The sequence below is a fragment of the Apodemus sylvaticus genome, chromosome 8 (genome assembly GCF_947179515.1).
Source record: "Apodemus sylvaticus chromosome 8, mApoSyl1.1, whole genome shotgun sequence".
NCBI lineage: Eukaryota > Metazoa > Chordata > Mammalia > Rodentia > Muridae > Apodemus > Apodemus sylvaticus.
This window is the reverse complement of record NC_067479.1, coordinates 56,988,460-57,011,282: the sequence shown is the minus strand read 5'-3', so window position 1 is coordinate 57,011,282 and position 22,823 is coordinate 56,988,460. Positions and strand designations below refer to the sequence as shown.

The 22,823-nt window shown below is 54.5% G+C and overlaps 3 protein-coding genes across 3 annotated transcripts; all 3 read left to right on the top strand.

Annotated features, from left to right (window-relative positions):
* Positions 1-2,578: 2,578 nt before the first annotated feature.
* LOC127690684 (WAS/WASL-interacting protein family member 1-like) lies at positions 2,579-5,238 on the top strand. The gene is made up of 3 exons (XM_052190257.1): positions 2,579-2,760; positions 3,258-3,360; positions 4,942-5,238. Exons 1-3 carry the CDS (start codon positions 2,585-2,587, stop codon positions 5,236-5,238), a joined length of 576 nt encoding a protein of 191 aa, XP_052046217.1. The 5' UTR covers positions 2,579-2,584.
* Hrurf (HR upstream open reading frame) lies at positions 4,824-5,394 on the top strand. The gene has a single exon (XM_052191003.1). It carries the CDS (start codon positions 5,286-5,288, stop codon positions 5,388-5,390), a length of 105 nt encoding a protein of 34 aa, XP_052046963.1. The 5' UTR covers positions 4,824-5,285; the 3' UTR covers positions 5,391-5,394.
* Positions 5,395-5,439: 45 nt separating this feature from the next.
* Hr (HR lysine demethylase and nuclear receptor corepressor) lies at positions 5,440-22,817 on the top strand. Its single transcript, XM_052190993.1, has 19 exons — positions 5,440-5,537; positions 6,753-7,401; positions 8,216-8,996; positions 10,223-10,373; positions 10,466-10,653; positions 12,413-12,577; positions 13,870-13,959; positions 14,107-14,222; positions 15,844-15,925; positions 16,553-16,716; positions 16,834-17,070; positions 17,281-17,446; positions 17,646-17,715; positions 17,994-18,124; positions 18,267-18,386; positions 18,478-18,593; positions 20,709-20,873; positions 21,264-21,392; positions 21,561-22,817. Exons 2-19 carry the CDS (start codon positions 6,790-6,792, stop codon positions 21,621-21,623), a joined length of 3,546 nt encoding a protein of 1,181 aa, XP_052046953.1. The 5' UTR covers positions 5,440-5,537; positions 6,753-6,789; the 3' UTR covers positions 21,624-22,817.
* Positions 22,818-22,823: the final 6 nt, after the last annotated feature.

Genomic DNA, 22,823 nt, shown 5'->3' with positions numbered 1-22,823 from the left:
AACCCAGCAGAGCCAAAGACGGCCCTTCTCTGATGCTTTTCCTTCATCCACAGAGACCCAGACTCTTGGCCTGGATTGGCTTTAATTCATTCCTTTGATCTTTGGGTCGTCTGCCCCTAAAGTAGGAGTCACGTGGTACCCAGGTTTCTCCCTCCTCCCACCCCATCTGTCCTTCCTTCCCACTTCGGAGTAAAGAGTACTGGTTGGAGGGAAAATATGAGCTGCTGAATTGGAGTGGCCTGTGAGGATTAACTCTTGGTGTAGGGATTATCCGGGCTTTATTGGAGGGAAGGCACTTAATCGGTGTGGCTGATTTCGCCTTGCGTGGATTGGGATTCAGAGGCTTTTCCCTATGGCATTCCCTCTCTATGTGTCGGTGATTTTTACCACCTCATTAATTCACTCAAAAGATGTGTTGCTAGATACCGTAGGGGTGAGAAGACAAGGAAGTAGCTACTATTATTATGATCCCCATTTCCCGCACAGGCACACAAAGGGCAAATGATTTGCCCAAGGTGGCCTAGCTAGTAAGTGGCAGGATTGGGCTCTGAACCAGGCAGTCTGGCTCCAGAGTTGTTCTTAATCACTATTCAGTAAATGGGCTGTTCCTTGCCTGGGGGGCAGGGAGAAGGAACCTGGCATGTGTGGAATATTTGTTGCATGCCTGACCTTGTGCTGGGCATTTCATGGAGACGGTTTCTTTGAATTCTCTCACAGGGGCCTGCTGCCCATCTTACAGGTAAATGGCTTTCTCCTCCATAGAGGTGCTGCCTGAGAGGTGGGCAGATCACTTAGTCCTCCTGGGAGGACTGCTGGAGCCACCCAGGCTCTGCAGAACCCACCTCTGCCTGTCCCCGTCCTGCCGCCTCCTCCCACCCCAATTCGCCCATCTGCCTCAGAGCCCTCCACGCGCACATGCCTCTGCCTCGCCTTGCTGCTCATGGAGAGACTTCTGTTCCCATCTTGACTGTGTCAGGTCTGTTTTTGTTCTCCTTCTGTCGAGACTTCAGTCTTAATTTACTGTTGTATCCCAGCCCCAGACTACATGGTTGAACCAAGGTTCGGTATTTTTATAACTGTGTGATTTGTTGGTGAATCACACGACGTCTAACTTCTGTGCTGAAACGTCACCCCTTCCTCTGGGAGGCTTCTCTCACTCCCCGGCACAGGATTAGAAGTCATGGAGTCATTTGTCACCACGATCATATCTCTGAGTGTGACTCCCAGCCTCAGCTCAAGGCCTGACACCTCTGAGGCCTGAAGGAGGATAGAGACTAAACCAACACATACATCAAACATCTTATACCTCTTCAGGGTGGGAGTGAACTTCTGCTTTGGCGTCTGTGCCCTGTTTCACCTCAGTTCCACCACACAGCTATCAAAAACACCAGTGTCTCTGGTAGGGCTTGGGTATGATTATTAAGTATCCTGAGGCCACAGAGAAAGAAATGAGTTGAGGGTCCAGGTAGTGGGCATTTCTGGTTGAGTATAATGTGAGCTGAGACTTGGGGCACTGGGGAGTGCCTGGACACCCCTCAGAGTAGCTCTGAGAACTACCCAGACACCTTCAACCAGCACTATTCTCCCTGGAGAAGGTCTCTGAACCACCACGGATGCTCTGACCTGGCCTCTTTAAAGGAGGGTATCTGGTCTTGTTGCTACTTTCCAAGGACCACCAACTTTCTACTTGATAGCAGTGTACCTGGTTTCCCCAGGTAGGATCAAGGGTGGAGAGGACCTGACACCAGAGATCAGTTTCTAGCACATACCCTCTGTGGGTTCTGGTCCCACCCCCACACCTCAGATTTTCTTAGTCTTCCTGGCCTGTTACCATGACAGCCGGGACTTCCTTCTCACAGTCCTTTCTCTCTCTGCCTCACCTCTTACCTCCTATTAAGCCTCTGCCTCTGACTCCATCTTGTCCCTCTGACCTGTGGCCCTTCATTAGCCTGGTCACTTTCCCCTTCTCTGGATTCTGTGACAGCATACAGGATCCCGTGGCTTTATTTTTAGCTGCCTCTTCCAGCAGCATCCTAAGCCTCTGGGTCCCACACGCACAGCCCTGGCCCAGGCTGAGGTAGGGGTTTCAGGGGGTAACTGCTTAGGTTCTTGTTGCTGTTTTTCACCCAGCATCTGGAATTGGTACCCACTAACAAGCGACTCTCACCGCTGGTGCCTAGGGATGGGGGATGCTGGGGCCAGAGCTGGCATTGCTACACACACAGGTCCCAAGCTCAGCCTGGAACACAACGGAGGCTAGATGACAGTGGGGGAGGGCTAGAGAGAAGAAGGGCTCTAGAAGAGGAATTAGGTCAAGGATGTGGGTGGGTGGGCGAGCAGGAAGGATAGCATCTACCCCAAGCTTCCTCCTGGCTCCAGCTGCATCTCTGCACTTCCCTTCCCTGTCCCCTCCCCCTGGTCCTGGGAGATTTCTCCCGGTATGCCCCCTTCCCCATGTCCCCCACCCGAGCATGGCCACAGGGGTGGGGGTGGGGTGGGGGGGAGGCCAGCCTCAGCTGTCTGAAGGATGGAGGGGCTGGGGAAGCAGGGCTAGGTGCCCAGACGGCCGCGTGTGTGGGAGGGGATGTCCTCAGATGCCCTCCACCCGGCAGTCCCCGCTCTGACGTGGGTGCCCCCCCTCTCCCCGCCCGGATTAGTGGCAGCTTGGCCTGACTCTCCGGGGCTCCTTCCCCCGCCCTGCCTGCTGCCCACCCCTGGGCAGGGGGCTACTCTGCCTGAGGGGGCACTGTGCTTGCCCAGGTAAGGGGCTCTGGGGTGGAGAGAGGGCAGCCGGCTGTGAGTCTGTGCCTGTCAGCAGGAGTGTGTGTCAGCATGTGTGTCAGTGTGTGAGGGGTCGGTATGGGCTAGGGCTGGGCCCATGTGAGTCTAGGGGTGCTAGTCAGTGTGCCAGGCCCATGGTCTGGTCTTGTGACCACACACTGGGTGGCATTTCCCCCCCTGTGTTTGTGTCTTTTGTGTATGTCCTCAGCCTTGCTCCATCCTCAGGCACAGCACAGCCAGCCACAAGGACTCTGGCCTGTGGTATAGGCTCTAAGGCACGGATGGGGAATGTGGTGGAGTGGGGTGGTACTTCTCCTCACCTTCATCTCCACTGCCCCCTCAGCATTCCAGAAGGCAATCCCGAGAGCTCTGGTCTAGTCCAGGCAATATAATCTGACAGGCAGATATGGCGGCTGGAGGTGTGGGGGTGGGCATCTGTTTGTTCAGCTCCCCTGACACAGTCCCTGTCACCTTAGGGGAAGACAGCCACAAGGCCCCTGGACTCTGGACAACCTGAGCTTCCATTCCGGCCACTTCCAGGCCTCAAGCCACAGGACTCTCCCACAAGCCTCTGCTAAGGTAGGCCAGGGAACTTAGACTGGGACCACAGGCACATGCCACCCCACCACTTTGCCCTGGAGCCAGGCTGAGAGGCGGAAGCTAGGCTAGACCCCTGCTGCTCCAGTCCCTGTTAGACCCTCCTCATTCAGTTCCCATAGCAAACTAGGGTCAGGCCACCCCCAAGGGAGTGGATAAGAAAAGGAGTATGAGGAACTCAGCCTCGTAAACAAGCCCTGCCAGCCTGCCCACCACAGACTTGGGCTCTGTGAAGGAGAGGACTGAGGAGAATCTGTATCAACAAGGCCCAGGTCGGAGCAAGCAGCTGGTGAGGTCGGGACCTCCTCCCCCAAGAGCACCTATCCTGTTCTCAACAGTCGGTGAAAGGCTTCTGGCCTTCCCTCCTGTCCCTTAAGTGAAAGACCTTGAGCTCTTCATGAACCCCTCTTCTTCAGAGATGGAGGAGTGACTTGGGACCAGGTTGTGGCCACCCAAATCCACTCCTTCCACAGCGATGTGGGAGTCAGTGGGGCTGCTTCTGTTTCAGACTGGGCTCGGGAGGTAGGGGAGAAGAGGGGCAGAAGGTGGGTGCCTTTAGGGAAGGGAAGCACCCGTTGGGCGTGTGGGTTTCTGTGTGTGTCTGAATCTGTCTGTGTGTGTCTGAATCTGTCTGTTTGTGTGTGTGTGTGCGCTCTGGAACCACCCCCGCAGAAGAGCAGGGATGCTTCCTCGGGTGGAGGGTGCCCTGTTTGCCCATTTCCTCTCCTACTCAATGTTCCCTCGCAGGAGCCACTCCCATGGGCTCCTCTCCAGGCTGGGCCTGGGAGCACGAAGAACACTGAGCATGGGGCAGCCCAGCAGGCAACCCAAGAGGAGCTTGCGATGCTCGTATGCTTCCGGTGTCCTCACTGCTCAGGGACACTTGGTAGAAATCAAGTCGCTTAGACCAGGGAGCAGACCAGCTGTCAGGTCAGGCCCTCCCGAATTCCGAAGCATCGTGCTTTGTAACATTGTGCCCAGAGAGGGATGCGGGTAGGGTCTTGGGCAGGACATCATGAAGAGTGGCTTAGCTGGGTGATGATGAAGAATGATGTAGGCAAGACACCAGCCATTGGGGGTGTGCCCAGAGCTGAAAAGGACAGGGAGAGTGGTCCAGCAGGCACGGGCCTGCTGGCGTGGGTCGCAGCACCCATCACTGACCCGTGAGAACCCGACTGCCCCTGCCAGCTCTGGCACTGACCCCTCCCTGCCGCCCCGCCCTAGCACCCCGGGGGGCACCCCGCCTCATCCTGGCCTGGTCCGGCCCCTCCCGCCCTTTGCTCCAGTTCCCGGGCTTGGCACCTATAGTGGGGGTGCTGCCCGCCTGCCAGGCTCCGGGCCGGGCCCACGGGAGGGTGGGGCGGCTGGGAAGCTGGCACACTGCCCCAGGGGAGCCTCTCTCGGCAGGCGCCCGGGTGCCGCGGGGGGGGAGGGGGGAACAAAGGGCTCATTCTCCCCGTGCGCAGCCGGTGGCATCGCCGGGGCGTTGGCGGAAGCCCCCGGGGCTCAGAAGGGGGCAGGCCCAGGCGGGGCCGCCGAATCACGGGCTCCTGTTTCCCGCAGGGTGCTGGAGGAGGAAACCGGCGGAGCAGCTTCCCCACTCTCAGTTGCGCGTCTGGCGATGGCGATCAGAGGTCCTGCTGCGCTCTCCGCTGCGCTCTCCCTCCATTAGCCGCGCTACGCGGTGCTGCGCCCTCGCTGGTGCCTCGCTCCTGGCTCACAGGATCGGCCCCCCACTTCCAGGCACGACCCCCTTCCCCGGCCCCTCGGCCTTTCCCCCCACTCAGCCATCTCCGACCCGGGGCGCGCGCTCCCCCCGGCCCGGATCCTTCTTTCCCTTCGGGGACACCCGCTCCCTAGCCCCGGCTCGACCCTCCCCAAAGCGCAGCACGGAGTCTCAGCGTCCCATGGCGCAACCCACAACCTCGGCCCAGAAGCTGGTGCGGCCCATCCGCGCCGTGTGCCGCATCCTGCAAATCCCGGAGTCCGACCCCTCCAACCTGCGGCCCTAGAGCGCCCCCGACGCCCGGGGAGAAAGAGAGCGCGAGCGCGCTGAGCAGAAAGCGGGAGAACGCCCCGAAGCCGGCCCATGGGGAGCGAGTGCCCAGCACCGGCTAGCACGACCGCCGCCCACACCGCGCCCGGCCTGTGAAGCCCAGGTAAGCGCCGAGAGGGGGCGCGTTCTGGGCTAATTGTAATGGGGGAGTTTAAGGAATGAAGTGCCTGTGTCACTCAGAATTGAACCTTACATCTTTACATAGAAAAGTTAGGATGCCCAACTAAGGGCGCTGGACTGAGAGCAAGCTGCAGCTCCAAAAAAATCTTTGCGCCTCCGCCAAGGCTCCCGTACATCCATCCCTCTTGGGGTTTCCTCTGGCCAGTCATGGGGACTGCTCTGGGAGACTACAGCTGATCTGGTGGCACCTGTCATCCTGGTCCCTCACATGCTCGCATGCGTGTTCAATTTTCCCTCGCTTGCGTCTCTCTGGGGCCCAGCCTGCTTTCCCCGCCTCCTTCCCTCCCCCCTCTGGGCTGCCTGCAGTTAGCAGCGGTGTCCTGGCACTGCCTTTGGGCTTGGGCAGCTTGACCCACCCTAGTCTGAAACCTCTTAATCCCTCCTCACAAGCGGCTCCCCTTGGGAGCGGAGATCCTAGCCCCCAGGAGTTGTCCTGGTACTCTTTGAAAATGCCAAGGAACTAGAGCCCATGAAGGGGCAGAGTGAGACAGCCCAGGTGTAGGGAGAGCAGCCAGCAGCCCTGGCTGACTGCCCTGCCCAGTGAGTCGAGTCTGCCAGGTCTGAACATCCCAGTCTTGCAAGCCTGGTGGGAGCTGAAGATGGGAGTGGGCAAACAGCACCCCAAAGACCACCGACTGACGTTTAGAAAGAGTCCTCTGTGTTCCAAGTCCCTCTCTTACCCGGGGACACTGAAACCCAGAGGAGAAAATGATCTGCTGGGCATCCGAAGAGCAGGTGACACAGAGTCAGGGCCAGGATCCAGCCTCCCTGTCCTCCCAGCTGAGTGTCTTCTACTGAGCTAACCTTTTGCAGTCTTGCTTCCTATCCATTTCCAAGACTTGTAACCAGATTCCCAGGCCTAGAAGGGCAGAGCCTTTCACCCTAGAAGTGACAACCTTTTATTGAATTTGGTCCCCCCTACCAAAATTCAGATAGGGGCCAAAGTTTAGGAAAAGGTATCAACTTCCTGCCATGAAGTAGAATCTTTTTGGCTACCTGTGGAAGGCTGCCTTGTGCCCTGCTGTGGCCTGACACTTGCTTTACTGTTTGTGCCACTTTGGTATTCCCAGGGTGGTGCCTGTGGTTAAGATACATGGGCCATGGGCCTAAGGGGTCATGCTTTGTCCTTATGCTCCAGGACTCCCCTGGGAGAACCCCATGAGGGCAGGAGAGTGATGGAGAGTATGCCCAGCTTCCTGAAGGACACCCCAGCTTGGGAGAAGACAGCCCCTGTGAACGGCATTGTGGGACAGGAGTCTGGTACCTCACCACAGGATGGCTTGCGCCATGGGGCGCTGTGCCTAGGAGAGCCTGCTCCCTTTTGGAGGGGTGTTCTGAGCACCCCAGACTCCTGGCTCCCTCCTGGCTTCCTCCAAGGCCCCAAGGACACACTCTCACTGCTGGAGGGTGAGGGTCCTCGGAATGGGGAGAGGAAGGGCAGCTGGCTGGGCAGCAAGGAAGGACTGCGCTGGAAGGAAGCGATGCTGGCCCGTCCACTGGCCTTCTGTGGGCCAGGATGCCCACCTCGCTATGGCCCCCTCATACCTGAGCATGGCGGTGGCCATCCCAAGAGTGACCCTGTGGCCTTTCGGCCCTTGCACTGCCCTTTCCTGCTGGAGACCAAGATTCTAGAGAGAGCTCCCTTCTGGGTTCCTACCTGCTTGCCTCCCTACCTGATGTCCAGCCTGCCCTCAGAGCATCCGTATGACTGGCCTCTGACCCCAAGCCCGTGGGTCTACTCTGGGAGCCAACCAAAAGTGCCCGCTGCCTTTGGCTTAGGCAGCAAGGTGAGTGACGAAATACAGTGGGTGCATGGCGTTCAGTTGTCCCTAGCCCTGAAGACAACCAAACACTGGGCCGATCTATCTGCCTGCCTCTTCCTTGCCCTGCCCTTGGGCCTCTACAGCCACTGACTCATCCATAGTTCGCCCAGGATCAGGCCTTAGAAACTCTGCCTATGGAATGTGTGGCCTTATCGTGGGGGCCAAGCGTGGGTGAGATGTGTGGTCCTTATGGCCTGTCTCTGGGGCTCCTTCCTGACAGGCCACCTGTCTTGTCTAAACTAGGTTTTTAAATGTTTGGGAGTCAGCTAGGCGGTGGTGACACATGCCTGTAATCCCAGCACTTGGGAGGCAGAGGCAGGTGGATTTCTGAGTTTGAGGCCAGCCTGGTCTACAGAGTGAGTTCCAGGATAGCCAGGGCTATACAGAGAAACCCTGTCTCAGAAAAAAAAAAATGTTTAGGAGTCAAAGATGGGCATGGCCTGTATAATCTTGGTCCTCAGGGGGCTGAGGCAGGATTGTGAGGTCCATGCTAATCTGGACTACAGAGAAAGATCCTCTCTCCAAAAGCAAAACAAGCAAAAGGACATGAGGGTCCAAGCAGAGAATTCTCTAGGAGGTCCTGATGTCCTTTGGCCAAGCCGCGAGCATTAACCCTTCAGCCTCTGGAAAGCTTGGGAAAAGATTTGGGGGAGGGGTAGTAGGTGGGACCACTTACTAACAGTGTGTGAATTTACTAGTGACTGCTGTCAGTCCTGTTTGCTCTTTCAAATGCAGAGAACCTGCATTAGCACTGGCTTATTCCTTTCTCCTCTTTTAGGGCTTTTACCACAAGGATCCGAACATCCTCCGGCCAGCAAAGGAGCCCTTGGCAGAGTCTGGGATGTTGGGTTTAGCCCCTGGTGGGCATCTCCAGCAAGCCTGTGAAGCAGAAGGCCCCTCATTTCACCAGAGGGATGGGGAGACAGGAGCTGGCAGGCAGCAAAATCTTTGCCCAGTTTTCTTGGGGTACCCAGACACCGTTCCTCGAACCCCATGGCCTTCTTGTCCCCCAGGCCTGGTTCACACTCTTGGCAACATTTGGGCTGGTCCAGGAAGTAATAGCCTTGGGTACCAGCTAGGACCACCAGTCACACCAAGGTGCCCATCTCCTGGGCCTCCTACCCCTTCAGGGGGCTGTTGCTCATCCCATCTGCCTGCCAGAGAAGGGGATCTTGGCCCTTGTAGCAAATGCCAGGATAGTCCAGAGGGAGGTAGCAGTGGGCCGGGGGAACCCAGTGAAGAAAGGAACAAAACTGATTCCAAGGCCTGTCCCCCAAGCCATCACACCAAGCTGAAAAAGACATGGCTCACACGCCACTCGGAACAGTTTGAATGCCCAGGTGGCTGTCCAGGGAAGGAAGAGAGCCCAGCCACTGGGCTCCGGGCACTCAAGAGAGCAGGCAGTCCAGAGGTCCAGGGAGCAGCCGGGAGCCCAGCTCCCAAACGCCCATCCCACCCTTTCCCGGGCACTGGGAGGCAGGGGGCCAGGGCTTGGCAGGAGATACCAGAGACATCCATAAGAAGAAGCAAGGCGGGCGCAGAGCAAGAGGAACAGAGAGGTAAGGGGGCGATGGGCTGCAGGGACCCTGTTAAAGAAATGCAACAGGGCTGGGCCTTTACAAGGGAATTCATAGGCCTTTGCAATGGGTCATACTAAGATGCAAGGTTTCATTTCTGAATCAGCACAGTTCTCCGGCTCCTAGTGTTGGCTATCACAGCCTTCTAGCCAGTGGCTTCCATCTCTGCCTCTCAGGGAGTTTTAGGCAAGGCAATGCCATGGTCCAGAGCAGGGGTTCCGGAGACATAGCTTCTTCCTGGCATGCTGATCAGTAGCTGTGACCTGGAGGATATTACCTCACCTCTGAGAACCTCAGCCCCCTCATCTGTAAGGTGGGAGTAAAGATGCACCTCATGAAGACAACAGGAAGGATTAAACGGCTCATCGGGGCACTGAAGAGCTCATGACGCTTAGCAAACGATCAATGCTCAAGGCCGTGGTTATTTGTGCCACAGATCCTAGTTTAGGCATTACCTCTCCTGAAGGACCACTGTCAGCATCTTTTGGCCCGCTGAATCATGGAGACTCAATTTGGACTTTGCAGCAGGACAGCCATTTGGGTACATCATGGACTCTTCTGCTAAACTGTGTCTGTCACAGAGGGTTCCAGCAACCCTGGAGCCAGATTGGTTTCTGTAGGATCACCTTATTCTTAGCCTTTTGGACTGCTGGGCCCAGAGGACCGTCTCTGTGACCTGGCCCCTAAAGCCTTTCCCTGCACCTGGTGTGGGTCTGTCTGCACCCTTGCGTGCCTCAGTCTGGGCTGGGAAGTTGTTGACCCCTCTGCTGTCTTGGGTTACAGCACCTGTGTTCTGTGTTGAAACTCTGACCTTCTCCCTTTCCGGTGCCCTCCGACTGCCCATCCGTCCACATTGGAATCATCTCACAGCGTCACATAGCCGCTTAGCCTTTAGCCAACCTACCCAAAGTCTGTACTGGCTGGATTCTGCATGGGTACAAGGACCATTGCTCAGGCTTCCCAGAGCCTTGGACTGAACATGCTAAACAACCCCTGAACCTCCATTCTTGTAGGAGTATCTCCAGCTCAGCCTTGTGTGTGAAACATACCAGACTGCTCCTCTTTCAGGTTCTGAACGAGTCCTCACAGACCTGGGGGGCCAGGGGATGAATTGGCTGCATGTGAACAAGGGTGGATGCTAATTCAAGGCTTTGACTACCATAAGCCTTAGAAATAAGTCTCCCTAAACAGCTGTATTGTCTCCCCAGGACCCCGAGATGGCAGGATTGGGCTCCAGGAATCCAGGCTTGAGGATACAGCCTGCCAGCATCACTTAACAGGTGTCACTCAGTGCGAAAGCTGTGTCCAGGCAGCTAGAGAGGTAGGGGTGCTGACCGGCCACTCCCAGAAATCACATAGGTGAGTATTGTGTCTGATAGTCAGAGCCAGCAGCACCCCATCCCCACCCATGGGCTCCCTCCTCAAGCCCTTTTGCGTCATCTCATCTCCAGGTTGTCCCTAGAAGAGAAGCAGTTGGAGACGGAGGATTCCTCTGCCACTTCTGAGGAAGGAGGAGGGTCTGGCCCAGAAGCTCCGCTCAGCAAGGGCCTGGCCAAGCACCTGCTCAGTGGCTTGGGTGACCGACTCTGCCGCCTGCTGCGGAAGGAGCGGGAGGCCCTTGCCTGGGCACAGCGTGAAGGTGAGCTGATCTCCCTTGTGGGCCTGCTCTGGCATGGCCCTCCCAACCCACGTTTGCCAGTGCTCTGGGGTTCCCAGGCCTACTTAGGAGAGCTCAGTCCTTCTTTGTTCCTATCTATCCCTAACACGGACTCTTGGTTAAGCCTGAGATTTCTGGCTCTGGGTGGATATCCTCCTGGGAAGACTTAAAAATTTGGTTCAGTCTAGGTCTCTGAGAACAACTGGGCTTATGGAGGAAACAGCCAGGGCAAGTGTCTCAAGGGCCTTGGAGATGAGGTGACTCCAGAGAGGTTAAGGGCCAGGAAGGTCTCTAGAGTGGTGAGGCCCAGGGGCCTCAGAAGTTGATGGGAGTTAGGCTGAGGGTAGAGAACATTCAGCTGGGTCCTCAGATCCAGGTCAACCCTCTGCAGGCCTATCTAGCAATGGTGTGAACTTCATAAAGCACAGCCCTGGTCCCACAGGTTACTTCTTTCATGGAGATCACCAGGGTCACCACCCCACTCCAGAGAGGGAAGCCCCTAGTCGGTTCAGTCATGAGCCAGCTCCTGCAGGAGCCGGCCGCTCCCAGCCTGGATTCCTGACACACATCAGCCTTCCTTCCCGGATCACCAAGCTTGTCTGCCCTGGGGCCTTGGCACTAGCTCCTTCTTCAGTCTGGAATGCCCTGGCCATCCCTTCCTACCTGACGGATAAGAGCTGACTCATCCTTTGGGGCCACTTGTGAAGTTCCCAGCCACGTCACCTTCATCTTGCCATGGTCGTTTCAGCCAGGAGTGTCATAGTCATCCTGGTGTCTGTGGGTTGTCTCCCTGCGTGGGAATGAGCTCTGGGAGGGCAATACCTATTCCTGAGAAACTCTGAGTCGCTTCTGCCTACTTGGGACACGATTAGGTGTCCTGGATATATGCTCAGTTGGGGCCCTTTCTACCTACTAACCACGGTTTTTAGTCTGAATCTTGGCTCTTAAGCAACAACAACCCACTCCTTTGTTTAAGGGCAGGAGTTTCCTTGTCTAATCTACTATGTCCCCTGGACTTAAAGGAAAGGCCACTGACTGCTATCTTTGCCTTTCCATTTCTGGTAGCAGTAGGGCTTGTGCTCTGGGGAGGAGGATGGGAAATGTGCTGGAAGTGGTGTGGATTAGTAATACAGGCACACTGGGGAAATCCCTGGGGCAAGGCTGGGGGTGGGGCTGGCCTAGGAGGCAGAGGCCACTGCTGCCCAAGGAGTGCATGCTCCTAAAAGGGTGACCACTGCCAGACAAGGCGGTTGAGTAAGGTATGAGGAATGACCAAGGAGCCCAGTTCCCTTCTTCCAGGGCTTCTGGGTAGAAACTGCTCCCTGCCTCACCAATGCTTGGTGGTTCTCAGCCCTCCAAATGCTCTTCAGTGCAGCTCCTCATGGTGTGGTGCCCCCCCCCATCAAAAATATTTTTGATGCTACTTTATAACTGTAATTTTGTTGCTGTTATAAATTGTAATATATAGGATAGCTAATACGTAACTCTGCTATAGCCGGGTGGTAGTGGCGCACGCCTTTAATCCTACCACTTGGGAGGCAGAGGCAGGCAGATTTCTGAGTTCGAGGCCAGCCTGGTCTACAGAGTGAATTCCAGGATAGCCAGGGCTACACAGAGAAACCCTGTCTGGAGAAAAAAGAAAAAGAAAAACAAAAACTGAGAACCCTGCTATATGTGGTCTCTCCAAGGGGGCTGTGTGCTTGAGCCGCCGTCTGACCCTGTTCTGTTCTGTGGTCAACAGGCCAGGGGCCAGCCATGACAGAAGACAACCCAGGCATTCCACACTGCTGCAGCCGTTGCCACCACGGACTCTTCAACACCCACTGGAGATGTTCCCACTGTAGCCACCGGCTGTGTGTGGCCTGTGGTCGCATAGTCGGAGCTGGAAGGAACACGGAGAAAACAGGTGAGGAAACACAGATTTGCCTTCTTAGATTTGTATGATTTTGTATGTACGAGTGTTTTGTCTACATGTATGTGTATGCACCAAATGTGTGCCTGCTGCTTGTGGAAGTCAGAAGAGGAGGGTCAGAGCCCCTGGAACCAGAGTTATAGACAGCTGTGAACTGCCGGGTGTATGCTAGGAACTAAACCGGGATCCTCTGGTAGAACAGCAAGTGCTCTTAACCACTGAGGCAACTCTCCATCCCCCTTCTTACCCTTTCTTTAAAGAAGTCACCTGGGTGCTGGGAAAACGAATTTGGTTAGTAACGTGATGGTCGAGCAAGCATGAAGACCTGAGTTCAGATCCCTAGCACCTGTGTCAGGTCTGGGCATGGTGGCCCACCTGGGCATCAGAGACAGGCAGGGTCCTGGAGCTCAGTGACCAGCCAGCCCGGCTGAATTAATGAACTCCAGGATCTAGCCTCAAAAGACACAGTGGACGTGTGCAGACATGCGAGTGCACGCATGCACTCGAGGCAAGCACAGAGAAGTCAGGTGCCTTCTCAGCGCTTCTCAGCTTCCACATTAACATCATGAAATGGGCGTGGCTGTCTCCATTATCCAGGTAAGAATAACTCAGGGATGATCAATGACCTGTCCCAGGTCCCAAAACAAGTCAGTGCTATAGCCGAGATTTTAGACTCAGGTCCTCTGATTCAGGCCGATCCTTTCCAAGGTTTTCAGCTTCTGCTTCCCTGGTTCAACTTAAACATGGCTAAAAAGAGTTCTAGCATCAGGTACATTTTTATAGGATTACCCTGGAATCTTCCAGTGGAAAAAAAATATTGATTGATTATTTCTTGACTGATCTATCTGTGTGTGTGTGTGTGTGTGTGTGATGCACACATCTATGCACGCCCTCACCACAGCAAGCATGTATGATAATCAGAAGACATCATTTGGGAATCAGTTCTCTCTTTCTACCATGTGAATCCTGGGACTCAAACTCAGATCCTTAGGCTTGGTGGCAAACTCCTCTACCTGCTAAGCCGGCTCACTGGCCCCCACTTTAGGATCTTGCAAAGCAATTCAGCATCCGAAAGCCTCTGCATACCAAAGACAAGAATTCTGCGTTGTTGTTACACATACACACACACACACACACACACACACATGCTTCCTAGCAAGCGCTGTTTTGTGTGGCTTGCTGAGCTACTGATTTAAATACCATGCACTTGGCCTTCTTCCTTGACCTTAACCCGTGGTTACCTCGCTTTCTGGACCTGCAGCTCCTCTCTCTCTTCCTTCCCACAGGCTCCCAGGAGCAGCACACAGATGACTGTGCCCAGGAGGCTGGGCATGCTGCCTGTTCCCTCATTCTGACCCAGTTTGTCTCCAGCCAGGGTGAGCCATTGTGAAGGGGTGGGGCACGCAGTGGGTGGATCCCGAGGGAGATAGTCAAACCGTCTTGTTGTTCCTGACCTTGGTGACATGGCCGTCTGGTTGGCGAGGCCGGGCTACTCCATCTCCATCTCTCTTCTCCACACCCAGCGCTGGCCGAACTCAGCACTGTGATGCACCAAGTCTGGGCCAAGTTTGACATCCGAGGGCACTGTTTCTGCCAAGTTGATGCCCGAGTGTGGGCCCCTGGAGATGGGGGTCAGCAGGTAAGCATCAGGGCACGGTGTTAATGACAAGCACCAGCCAGTGGGCCCCTGCATTGAACAGTGTGCGTGGGCGGATGACAGCCCTTCGTCCCCACCTTTCTCTGTGGGTGGGGATGAAGAGAGGCATGGAAACTGGCAGAAAAAGCCATCACCGTCCCAGGAAGCAGCATCCTGATGTTGACTCTAGCGTGGGTCTTCTCCCTCCATCCCCTCCCACAGGTCCTCGCTCCCTGCTTCCTAGAGTCCTGCCTCACTTAGCCTTGTAGGTCAGCCCTTGTCACTTTACTTTCTGGTTGCCACCCCAGCCATGGGCTCCTTCTGTTCGATGTCAGTTCTTTCCATACCTCAGGGCATCTGGCAGGCACTTAACATGCACTGTGAAAAAAAAATTTTTTTTAATGAACTTTGTGATTCTGTGACAAAAGAACACTTAAGAGTTAATCCTGGTTATTTAAATTTTTAACATTTATTTATTAATTGTGTATTTATGGGGACATTATGCGTAGCACATGCTGTGGCCCACTTGTGGAGGTCATATGACAAATTGTGAGAGTTGGTTCTTTCCTTCCCAGTGTCTGGGTTCCAGGGATTGAGCTTAAGTTCTCAGGCCTGCTGGCTGCTCTTGTCTGCCGAACCATCTTGCTGACCCTGTTAGGAGTGTTTCATGAGCTGGGCAAGATGCCACATGTCTTGAGAAGTAGAGGCAGGAGATATGGGAGCTTGAGACCAGCCCAATCAACGTAGGGAGATTGCCTCATAAAAACCAAGAGTCTGGATGTAGTTCGGGGCCAGAGTTGCTTCCCAGGCATGCATAAGGTTCTGGGTTCCATCCTTAGCATGGAAAAGACAAAAAGCACATTTTATTGTCCCGTGGGAGTGTGTTTGTTTAAAGATAAGATCTTGCTAGGTAGCCTAGGTTAACTGAAAATTGTAGTCCATCTGCCTTGGCCTCCAGAATACAAGGGCTGCAGATGTAGGCCACCAGCCCTGGCTGAAAAGTACATTTTATATACTTTTATATTTATAAATATACTTATATAAATATATACCAAACACCGCCACACATCCATGTATAAAATTCAGAAACTGAAGACAAGTATAATAAAATAACAGTGAACTCCTATGTTGCCATTAACATTTTTACTTTCCCCAGTTATTTGTCTACATAATATTTTATTCTTTATTGTTGTTTGTGCTGTATTAGCACACTGGTTAGATCATGCCCTGTGGAGAAGTCTATGAGCAGTTTTATTTTTCCCCCTCTCCCTCTCCTTCTCCACTCCCTCTCTTTTTGAAACATTTCACTCTCTGGCAAACAACTTTAGGACATATAAGAACACATTGTTAGAGCTAGAGAGATGGCTCAGTGGTTAAGAGCACTGGCTGCTCTTCCAGAAGACCTGGGTTCAATTCCCAGCTCCCAGATGGCAGCTCATGACTGTCTGTAGCTCCAGTTCCAGGAGTTCTGATGCATATATTCAGACAAAACACCAGTGCACATAAAATGAAAAATTTTAAAACAGGAACACATTGTTAACTCTTGAACATTGACTTCAGTTGTGTCTACCATTTTCAAAACCTCTGCTTGGATTTTGGGGGTGGTGATGGATGTGTTTAACAGAAGGAACCAACAGTGAAAACTCCCCCGGCTCCACAACCTTCCTGCAATGGAGATTCCAATCGGACCAAGGACATCAAAGAAGGTGAGTGGCTGGCTCTCCATGCCCCTGGGCCTGGGAGTGCAGGGGGTCAGTGGGGAATAAAGCCTCCAGGAGAAACTTGGTATGACTTTGGCAATCAACTCCCTTCCCCAGCAACACACAGAACAAGAATGTCCATCTCTCACCTCAGGACAGGGGTCCTGACTCCTCCATCGAGAGTCTCCTGTTGTTTGCTGATGCATTCATTCAAGCCTGCCTTGCTCCCTTGAGGCAGGGTCTCTCTGGACCTGAAGCTATACTGGTGGCCAGTAACCCTGGGCCAGCAGTGCTCCCGGCTCCGTGCCACCCCTTCCCAACCCCAGAGCTGAGGCATCAGGCACAACAATGACGTTTTGTTCATTTGTTGTTTGGTTTTCTTGTGAGTGTTGGGGATTTGAACTTAGATTCTCATGCTTACACAGAAATTCCGCGCCCTTACCTGCTGAGCTGTCTCCCAGCCCAAGTCTCCCATTTGAAGCCGCTATTCTTAGAGGCTCTGCAACTTCCTTTAGGAAGGCAGAGATGGGGCAACGCCCAGACAGAGAGAGCACAGTAAAGTTGAGGTGCTATTGAAGCAAAGACTAAAGGCCTAGCAGAAAGTCACTCACTCACTATTTTCTTCTTCGACAGAGACCCCAGACTCCACTGAGAGCCCAGCAGAGGACCGTGCTGGCCGGTCACCCCTTCCTTGTCCCTCTCTCTGTGAGCTGCTAGCCTCTACTGCTGTCAAACTCTGCCTGGGGCATGAGCGGATTCACATGGCCTTTGCCCCGGTCACCCCAGCTCTGCCCAGTGTGAGCAAAGGCTCAGAGGGAGGGCCAAGGGCCTGAGGACCAGAGGCTGGGTGGCCATCCTTAGTCGGCTGAATTGGTCCTGAGCCTTCACGCCCCTCCATCCCTGCCTCCCCACAGGATGACCGCATCACCAACATCCTGGACAGCATTATTGCGCAGGTAGTAGAACGGAAGATCCAAGAGAAAGCCCTGGGGCCAGGCCTTCGAGCAGGGTCAGGCTTGCGCAAGGGCCTGAGCCTTCCGCTGTCACCAGTGCGGAGCCGGCTCTCTCCTCCCGGAGCTTTGCTGTGGCTGCAGGAGCCCAGGCCTAAGCGTGGCTTTCATCTCTTCCAGGAACACTGGCGGCAGGGCCAGGTGAGCTGGCCTGCCTCTCCCTTCCCAATGCTGTGGCTTCACCTGTTTCATGGGGTCCTGGTCCCCAAGCTCAGAGTGCTGGTTCTCAGAGGGAGCAGCAAAGACTGGTCTTTTTGCAACCCCTCCCCCACGTGTTCTGGAGATGGCTGCTATGGGCTTCCCAACAATTCTTTTCTTTTCTTCTCCTTTCTTTTCCTGTCTTCCCTGCAGCCCGTGTTAGTGTCAGGCATCCAGAAGACATTGAGACTCAGCCTGTGGGGAATGGAAGCCCTTGGGACACTTGGTGGCCAGGTGCAGACACTGACTGCCCTTGGGCCTCCCCAGCCCACAAGCCTGGACAGCACAGCATTCTGGGAAGGATTCTCTCATCCTGAGAGTAAGTATTCTTGACATTGGGTAGAGGGAGCTGGAAGCCTAACCCTGAGGCTTCATGTATCAGGAGCCCCTAGAAGAGCTCTGGAGGCAGAGGGTCCAAGGTAGAATCTGAACTTAGGTATGGGTGCCACGGGGACAAGAAAGAGTCTCTGGGCCAAGAGGCTCTACCTCAGGTCAATGACATCTGTCTTTTTCCTTAGCGCGTCCAAAGTTAGATGAGGGCTCTGTCCTCCTGCTACACCGAACCCTCGGGGATAAGGACTCTAGCAGGTATGCACAGTACCAAAGACCAGCCCTGTCTCTCAGTCACCAACAGTCCTCTCCTCCCCAACCCCAACCCTTGATGTCCAGGCCCTCTAAAGGGGCTAGGAATGGAAGTCTAGCTAGAGCAGGGGATGGAGGGTGTGTCTTAGGGGGGGTTATAGAAATCCCTGGGGGATGGGTGCTGCCCTCTGGACGGTTCCCAAGCAGTGGGAGGCTCTGATGGCTCTCAGGGGCCTGAGTTAGACTTGCCATGCATGGTTCCCCCTGCCAACCCCTGTCCCCAGGGTACAGAACCTTGCTTCCAGCCTTCCACTCCCAGAGTACTGTGCCCACCAAGGGAAACTCAACCTAGCGTCCTACCTCCCCCTGGGCCTCACACTGCATCCACTGGAGCCCGAGCTCTGGGCGGCCTACGGTGAGTGCCCTTCCACTCCTGTCTACCCCATACCTCTCTGCCTTACCTACCGTCTTAGGGCACGTGTACATCTGTGCCTAAGTTTGGGTGAGAATACGTTTCTTATTTAACTTCCAAATGTTCTTGCTCTACCTCCACGCAGGTGTGAACTCACACCGTGGACACCTGGGGACCAAGAACCTATGTGTGGAGGTGTCTGACCTGATCAGTATCCTGGTGCACGCTGAGGCACAGCTGCCTCCCTGGCACCGAGCACAGAAAGGTTAGTCCTTGGCTAGAGACGCCAGCAGGTCAAGCTGCTAATAATGTCTGCTCTGTCTACCTGGGCTCACCTGGGCCATTTTCTCCTGCAGATTTCCTCTCAGGCCTGGACGGGGAGGGACTCTGGTCTCCAGGTAGTCAGACCAGCACTGTGTGGCATGTGTTCCGGGCCCAGGATGCCCAGCGCATCCGTCGCTTTCTCCAGATGGTAAGCAGGGAGGGTGCCCAGAACCTAGTCCTTGTCCCTGCCCATTTCCTGTGATCCCACTGCTTGCCCTAGTCCTGAAGTGAATTAGCTTGATTCGGGTACAGGTAGGTACAGAGGGAGCAGGTTAGGAGTCTGATTCTCTGGTGGGGCTCAGAGAAGGAGGGGGTCTGGCAGGGGATTCAGAATCCAGTGATGACGTGAGGCGATAACTGTAGAATGAGCACAGTGTTGAGGGTCTTGGTGAATTATCTCAGTTAATGAGTACCCTTCTCTTCCTCACTTCTGAGCTGCCAGGGGGTGGGGGCAGTTACTTTCCCATTTTACAGATGAGAAAACAGAGGCTTAGTGGTAACCCTGGGATCTGAGCTGACATTTTATGCCAACTCTAGGTTCCTCCTGGGAATAGGAAGTTTTCCCTTCCAGGGCTCCAGAGCTAAAAGAAATAGCTACTCCCGTTTTTTATAGTCCATACTGTGAGAAGAGACTGGGGGTGGGGGTGGCGGGGGGCGGGGGTAGGTGTAAGCCATGAGGAGAGCTATAGGAGGAAGGTGGGGTGTACCTACCAGGAAAGTTACCTAGTGGTAGAGATAGAAAGAGAAGAAGGCAGAAAACTCCAGAAGGACAGGGAAGATAGGAGGCCAGAGTTAATAAAGATTATAGCAGATGGGGTATAGTAGTACTGAGACAGAGGATCATGAACTTAAAGCCGGCCCAAGCTATGTAATGAGATCCTGTCTCAGAAATAAATGAGCCGGGCATCGTGGCATATACCTATAATTCCAGCAATTGAGAGGTGATGGTGGCACATGTCTTTAATTCCAGCACTTGGGAGGCAGAGGCAGGGAGATCTCTAAGAATTCGAGGCCAGCCCGGTCTACAGTGTGAGTTCCAATACAGCCTGGATTATACAGAGAAACCTTGTCCCCCCAAAGTACCCCAATAATAATAATATAAAAGGTGGGACTGGTGATTTCAAAGTCCAGCTGAATCTCAGTTGTCCTAGAGAAGACTGTCACCCTTGCTAAGATACACACAGACGTGCAAGTGTCCATAGGACTCTGTTTACCATTTACTGCTCACAGACACATACCTCTGCAGATGCACACCCAGATGCTGTGACATACAGAGGGAGCCTACAAGAACACTATCATCAACAGATGGCCTTGTCTGCTCTGGGTGTGGTTGGCTAAGGCAGTCCCTTAGGACCCAGTGGGGTGACTCATGGGGAGGTCTGAGGGGCACTTTCTCACTGGGTGGCCTGTTACTGCTGTAGCCCCAGGATAGACTTTGGAACCAAGGAACCTTGGCATCCTCCTGGGACTGCTCTTGGGAATGTGGTTCACATGCCTCTCAACCCACCCAACCCTTGCCAGCACCCTCTCAATCCAGGGACAATGGCTGAGGTCCTAGCTGAAGGGAGTGGGTTTAGCTGGTGGCCACTTGGAGCATGGTGCTGGCATTGCCTTCTGTGGGTGTGCCATAGGCAGCTCTTCTGGATTTCACTTGTCCCTGCCCGGCACAGAGCTCTGCCCCTGCCTGGGCTGGTGACTGTCCCCGTAGCCGGGCCTGTTGCAGGGGCTTTAGCCTGTCCACTCACTGTGAGTCAGAACTTCTGTGTGGCCCTGCTTTTCCCGGATCCAGGATCGTCTCCCCCACTGCACCCCCTCCCCCTGGGGGAGAAGCTACTGGTTTCTCCCCAGTTTGGCTTACAATGCAGGCTGTTTACAAAAACTTAAGAACTCCTTGTGAAGACAGTTCTGAATAGGGCTTGTGCAGGACATCTTCCTGGGTTTGGGAGAAAGGGACACAGAGAGAACAACGGGTCAGGCCAGGGTCACAGAAGCTATGAAAAGCACATCCCAGGAAAGGCAGGGATTTAGACCCTCCCCCACCCCAGCTTGAGTGTCTTTTACCCTAAGCTCCTTCCATTGCAGACTGGACCTACCGTCCCTTACCACAACCCTCCTCTCTCCTACCTCTTCCTTCTTTTGGCTGCCCTCCAAGACAGCTTTAGCATCCTATTGCACCTGATCTCCCAAAGAGACCAAACCCCTTCCTCTCTGAATCCCTGCCTTCATTCCCTGCTAACATTCATCTCCCTTTCTCCTCTTGAAGGTGTGCCCAGCTGGAGCAGGAACCTTGGAGCCTGGTGCCCCGGGCAGCTGCTACTTGGATGCAGGGTTGCGACGTCGGCTAAGGGAGGAGTGGGGTGTGAGCTGCTGGACCCTGCTGCAGGCCCCTGGAGAAGCGGTGCTGGTGCCTGCTGGGGCACCCCATCAGGTGCTTCCCTGGTGGGTGGGGTTCAACAGAAGATCAGAAGATCAGGAGTAGCAAGGACTCTATATGAGAGTCATGATCACACAGCAGTCTCTACCTGATAGAAAGGAAGCCATGACCATAGCAAAGCTGAAGATCTTGAAGTCTTCAGAGCTGAGTGGGAATCTCTCCAGAGGTCTAATCTGGCCTTGGCCAGCTCACTCAGCCCTCCAGCATTCCTCAGGTCTAGTCCCAGCCATGGCCTTTGGGATGTCTGGTTCTGTAACTAGGGTCACTGCTTTCTGAAAGTTGGATAATGAAGTGGACTGACTGATCAGAGGGATGGAGGGGGGAGTGTGGTTTGAGCCTCAACTCACCCTCTTGCTCTTGTGCTCCCCCTCCCCTACGGCACAGGTGCAGGGCCTGGTGAGCACAATCAGTGTCACTCAGCACTTTCTGTCTCCTGAGACCTCTGCCCTCTCTGCGCAGCTCTGCCACCAGGGAGCCAGCCTGCCCCCTGACCACCGTATGCTTTATGCCCAGGTGAGTGTGGTACTGGCTTGAAGGCTCAGTCTCCTTGAGGCACAGCCTCTGTAGGCAGGACTAATTGTCTGAGCGGAGCAGGCTGCTGGCAGGATAAGGGTGTTCCTGAGAATGAGGGTGGGGGCTAGAATGTGATTGAAAACTCTGCGCCATTTTTCTTTTTTCCAGATGGACCGGGCTGTGTTCCAAGCAGTGAAGGCGGCTGTGGGGACATTACAGGAAGCTAAATAGGGGATCCTGGTGCCTGGGGGGTGGTGGGCAGGTAACTGGGTGTCCAGTCTGCATAATTTCAACGAGGAATGGTACTGGGGAATTTAGACGGTGTGGTCCGTTCTACAAATATCTCTTTGGGCACAAGCAAGGAACCCTGTTCCTCGTCCTGGCCCTGGCTCTAAAGGGAACAACTGTAGTGCTTACAGCTGCTCCACCCTCCATGGTATGGGGTTGGTTAGTGCTAGGGGTACATGACTCCTTCTAACCCCTGTACTGCACTCCAGGGGATGAGCACCCTTCCTTGGGCAAGCTTGGGATTGTTTTGGTTTAAGCAACACTTCCTCTTGCTGCTTCATCCTGTGATGCCCCTGGCACCCTACCCCCAGCCCAGCTATGCTACAGCTCACCAACATCCAAAGCCCTTCTGACTCTGTAGGTCTGCCTGACCTGGGAGACACAGAATTCTTCCCTTACAGAAGAGCTGGGGAGATGGGGAAGAGAGGGCCTCAGTTAATGGGCCGGGCTGGCTGGAGGGAACAACACAGGCAGAACCACTGGGCCCTGCTTCTGCCCCTCTCTTTTCTCTCCTTCCTGGTCTCTATTAAAATCGGTTGTCTGGTGACCGCTGCCAGCATAGTTGGCCTTGCTCTGCCAGCCACGTGGGCTAGGGAAAGAAGGCAAACATGGAAATCTGATCTGGAGCAGAAGCCAGTGGACAGGGTGAACAGGGACTGGGGACATGGTGACAGAGACCTCAAATACCACTGCCGGATCTTTGGGAGGCCTGGACCCCCTGGAGCTTTCTGGGCACTGAAGATATTCTTGACTGACAGCGGGAAGGCAGAGTTCTAAGGTGCAGCACTCAGATGGCCTTCCTGAGTGGCATCAACCTGTGGAGATTACAGAACTCCCTGCCTCTGTCCCACCTACCTGTGTGCTCTGACCTGGAGGAACATCCAGGAGAGCCCTGGCTCAACCCAACTCCTCTTGGTGTCCAAGCCCCAGGACAGAGCTCCACTGCCTCAGACAGCTGACCCTTACCCTCATGGTGCCAACGGCTGACCCCTGACCCCACGGCCCTTCTGCTTCGCTATCCTACCTCTTCCCCTGTGTATCTCAACCGCACATGTGCGCCAGCTCTTGTTATAACAGTTCCTGCTGTGGTTTGGGGATTTTTTTTTAATTAAATAAAAGTTTTTATTATAAATAGAACATCTG

Bases quoted from the DNA above. Each gene is read 5' to 3' on its own strand.
- Hrurf (XM_052191003.1), top strand. From the start codon at position 5,286: ATGGCGCAACCCACAACCTCGGCCCAGAAGCTGGTGCGGCCCATCCGC.
- Hr (XM_052190993.1), top strand. From the start codon at position 6,790: ATGGAGAGTATGCCCAGCTTCCTGAAGGACACCCCAGCTTGGGAGAAG. The intron at 8,997-10,222 runs GTAAGGGGGCGA...TTGTCTCCCCAG, and splicing joins AGAGCAAGAGGAACAGAGAG to GACCCCGAGATGGCAGGATT. The intron at 16,717-16,833 runs GTGAGCAAAGGC...GCCTCCCCACAG, and splicing joins TCACCCCAGCTCTGCCCAGT to GATGACCGCATCACCAACAT.
- LOC127690684 (XM_052190257.1), top strand. From the start codon at position 2,585: ATGTCCTCAGATGCCCTCCACCCGGCAGTCCCCGCTCTGACGTGGGTG. The intron at 2,761-3,257 runs GTAAGGGGCTCT...CTGTCACCTTAG, and splicing joins GGGGCACTGTGCTTGCCCAG to GGGAAGACAGCCACAAGGCC. The intron at 3,361-4,941 runs GTAGGCCAGGGA...TGTTTCCCGCAG, and splicing joins TCCCACAAGCCTCTGCTAAG to GGTGCTGGAGGAGGAAACCG.